This window comes from Solanum pennellii, chromosome 12 (assembly GCF_001406875.1).
Source record: "Solanum pennellii chromosome 12, SPENNV200".
NCBI classification, from domain to species: Eukaryota; Viridiplantae; Streptophyta; class Magnoliopsida; order Solanales; family Solanaceae; genus Solanum; species Solanum pennellii.
The window spans coordinates 78,463,210-78,465,993 of record NC_028648.1 but is presented as its reverse complement, the minus strand read 5'-3'; the positions used below and the strand labels follow the sequence as shown (position 1 = coordinate 78,465,993).

The following is a 2,784-nucleotide window of genomic DNA, read 5'->3' as shown; positions in this document are numbered from 1 at the left end:
TATAAACTCGTTTCTTGAGAAGAAACACCTAGATTAGGATTGGGTGGCACCACTAATAATGGCAAACAATAAATAAACATAATAACACGTTTATTCATTAATTCAATCTACTTTGATAGCTCGATTAATTTGTGTTTGAATTAATTATGAGAATTTTTCACATATAGCTATACAAAAATACCTTAATTACTCTTCATAGCTATATTTTAATAATTACAATTCGTAGCAACATATTATAATGAGAAAAGAGAAGAGCACAACTGGAAGAGATAAGAGGGAGGCAAGCGATAGAGAGAAAACAGTGAGAGAGGTGAATTGTATATGCATATCGGTTAGATAATTATATATTATACATATGTATTTGTATATATGAAAAGCGAGATTGGAAGAGGGAGAAGAGAGGCGAGCGAGATAGACAAAGAGTGGGAGACATGTGAATTGTATATGTATGTCGGTTAGATAATTTTATACTATACATATATTTGTATATTATGGTGAATTATACATATACAAACGTGACTAATTATACAAACTCAAAGTCAGCCCACGTAATTAATGTATATTGTTAGTCGCGAGTGATAATTATAGCAATCTATAGTTTTGATGAGTAATTAAGTAGTACTCCCTCCGTCCGGTAATGTTTGTCATGGTTTCTATTTTTAGAGTCAAACTATAAAAACTTTGACTAATATTTTAAGATGTATTTTTTCATCATATTAATATGCAAAAATTATAATTTATTGTACTTTTCATATAGTTTTAGGATATCTAATTTTTTTGTTTAAAATATCAAATTAATGTGATCTAATTTACCTTAAAAAATTAATCAAATTGACTTTCGATAAGCGCAACATGACAAACGATTCCGAACGAAAAGAATACAAATTTTCTTAGCCACATAATTTTTCTATTTATTAATTACATATCATCAAATATAAAACACAACAAGCATATTAAGTTTAAGGTAGTATAAAATTAGTTTAACTTACACAAGAAGAAACATGAATCAATCATGTAACTTTATTTCGAGCTATAATCCAATTGATCAAAGGGGATTAGCTCTTTATTCCTTATTTTTATTGATATAGATTCATAATATAGCCCAAGCTATTGCTTTAGTTATCTTATAATCGATCTGATCGATCTTGATATTAGACACTAGAATGACGTGATCAATCATTTGATGGAAATAACTTCTTATAGGCCTCAGTTAAAGCCACATTTGTGGTACTAAATCCACCATCAAGTATGAGATTATGTCCAGTCACACATTTTGAATCATCACTTGTCAAGTATAACATTGCATTTGCTACATCTTGTTCATCCAATAAAGCTCCTTTTAAATTTCCTGCTTTTTTAGACCATTTGTCTACCTTTTGTTTCTCTATTCCAAATCCATTTACTACTAATGGTGTGCTAACGCAATAAGGAGAAATACAATTAACTCTTATTCCATATTTTCCTAATTCGACCCCAACATTCGTTGAGAACCCTAAAACTGCACTTTTTGAGGATACATAGGTGTGCGGGACACCAGTACCAAAGACCACGGTAGAAGCACTTGTCGTGAAAAGAATGACACCTTTCTTATATGGAATCATTACTCTAGCAGCGTGTTTTGCACAAAAGAATGCACCAACAACATTTACATCAAAAACGCTCTTAATTATATCGTGATCTACTTCTAGAATGCTTGTAATTGGCTTACCTAATACACCAGCGTTACTGCACATTATGTCAAGCTTACCAAATTTGGCAACTGTTGCATCAACAACATTTTTAACGTCAGATTCAATCGAGACATTACAATGGGCATAGATAATTGTTTGCTCTGTGCCAATATCTTTTACTAATGATTTTCCAAGATCGTCTTGAATATCTGCAATTATTACTTTTGCACCATGTTGAACAAAAAGTCTAGCTGTAGCTGCTCCTATGCCACTAGCTCCACCTATGATAATTGCTACCTTGCCTTCTAACCTGCAAAAATAAGATCAAATATAAATTAGTTCTATTTTCAAAGAACAATAATATGAAAAGGGAATTTTTTTAAAGAAAAGATTAACTTTTTGGATATTGGGGATTGAAAAGAAGAGTGGGCCATTTTCTCAAACAAGAAAGCTCTTTGGGTATTTTTCACATATTTAGAGTCTCTATTTATAAGAAAATTTTATAGTGTGTGTTTGCATTTAACCTCATTACTCTTTACAAATAATATATTTTAAAATCCCCCATTAATTTTGTTTCTTGTAGAGATAAGACAATGTGTATGAAAACATTTGATGGTTTGTGGTTGGTTATAAAATAGAGGTGCTTTGCTGCAATTATATCCTTCCTAACAAGCCTGTGTCAAAGGCTTAAAAGTCAAAGTCATAATTTAAAATATACAAATCAAACTTATTTAAATTTTAATTTCTTCAACTTGAAAACTGAAAATTTAAATCAATTTTTTTATATTTAATTTGATTGACCAAACAACTACGTACCCATATCTGCATTGGTGTATGCTAATAATATATTAAATATAACTCCGTCCAAAATATATTAAATTTTATTTAATAATATTAATAGTAAAGATAAAATAGATATAAAATAATAAAATATCTATTGATCTTTTAAATTAAACTAAGTAATATTGAATATCTATTTTTAATATAATAATAAATAAAAATAGACAGAAAAAATATACTTGTATTCTATTTTTTTGTTCTTTTTTTCCCCTCATGAATTCTTTTTACATAATTTATATATTGAAGTTAGAATAAATATTAAGATATATATTGA

The 2,784-nt window shown here is 28.8% G+C and overlaps 1 protein-coding gene across 1 annotated transcript; it reads right to left on the bottom strand.

The window, feature by feature from the left end:
- Positions 1 to 979: 979 nt before the first annotated feature.
- LOC107006713 (secoisolariciresinol dehydrogenase-like) lies at positions 980 to 2,200 on the bottom strand. The gene is made up of 2 exons (XM_015205231.2): positions 2,067 to 2,200; positions 980 to 1,980 (listed from the first exon to the last, which is right to left on the bottom strand). The coding sequence occupies exons 1-2, from the start codon at positions 2,102 to 2,104 to the stop codon at positions 1,173 to 1,175; spliced, it is 846 nt and encodes a 281-aa protein (XP_015060717.1). The 5' UTR covers positions 2,105 to 2,200; the 3' UTR covers positions 980 to 1,172.
- Positions 2,201 to 2,784: the final 584 nt, after the last annotated feature.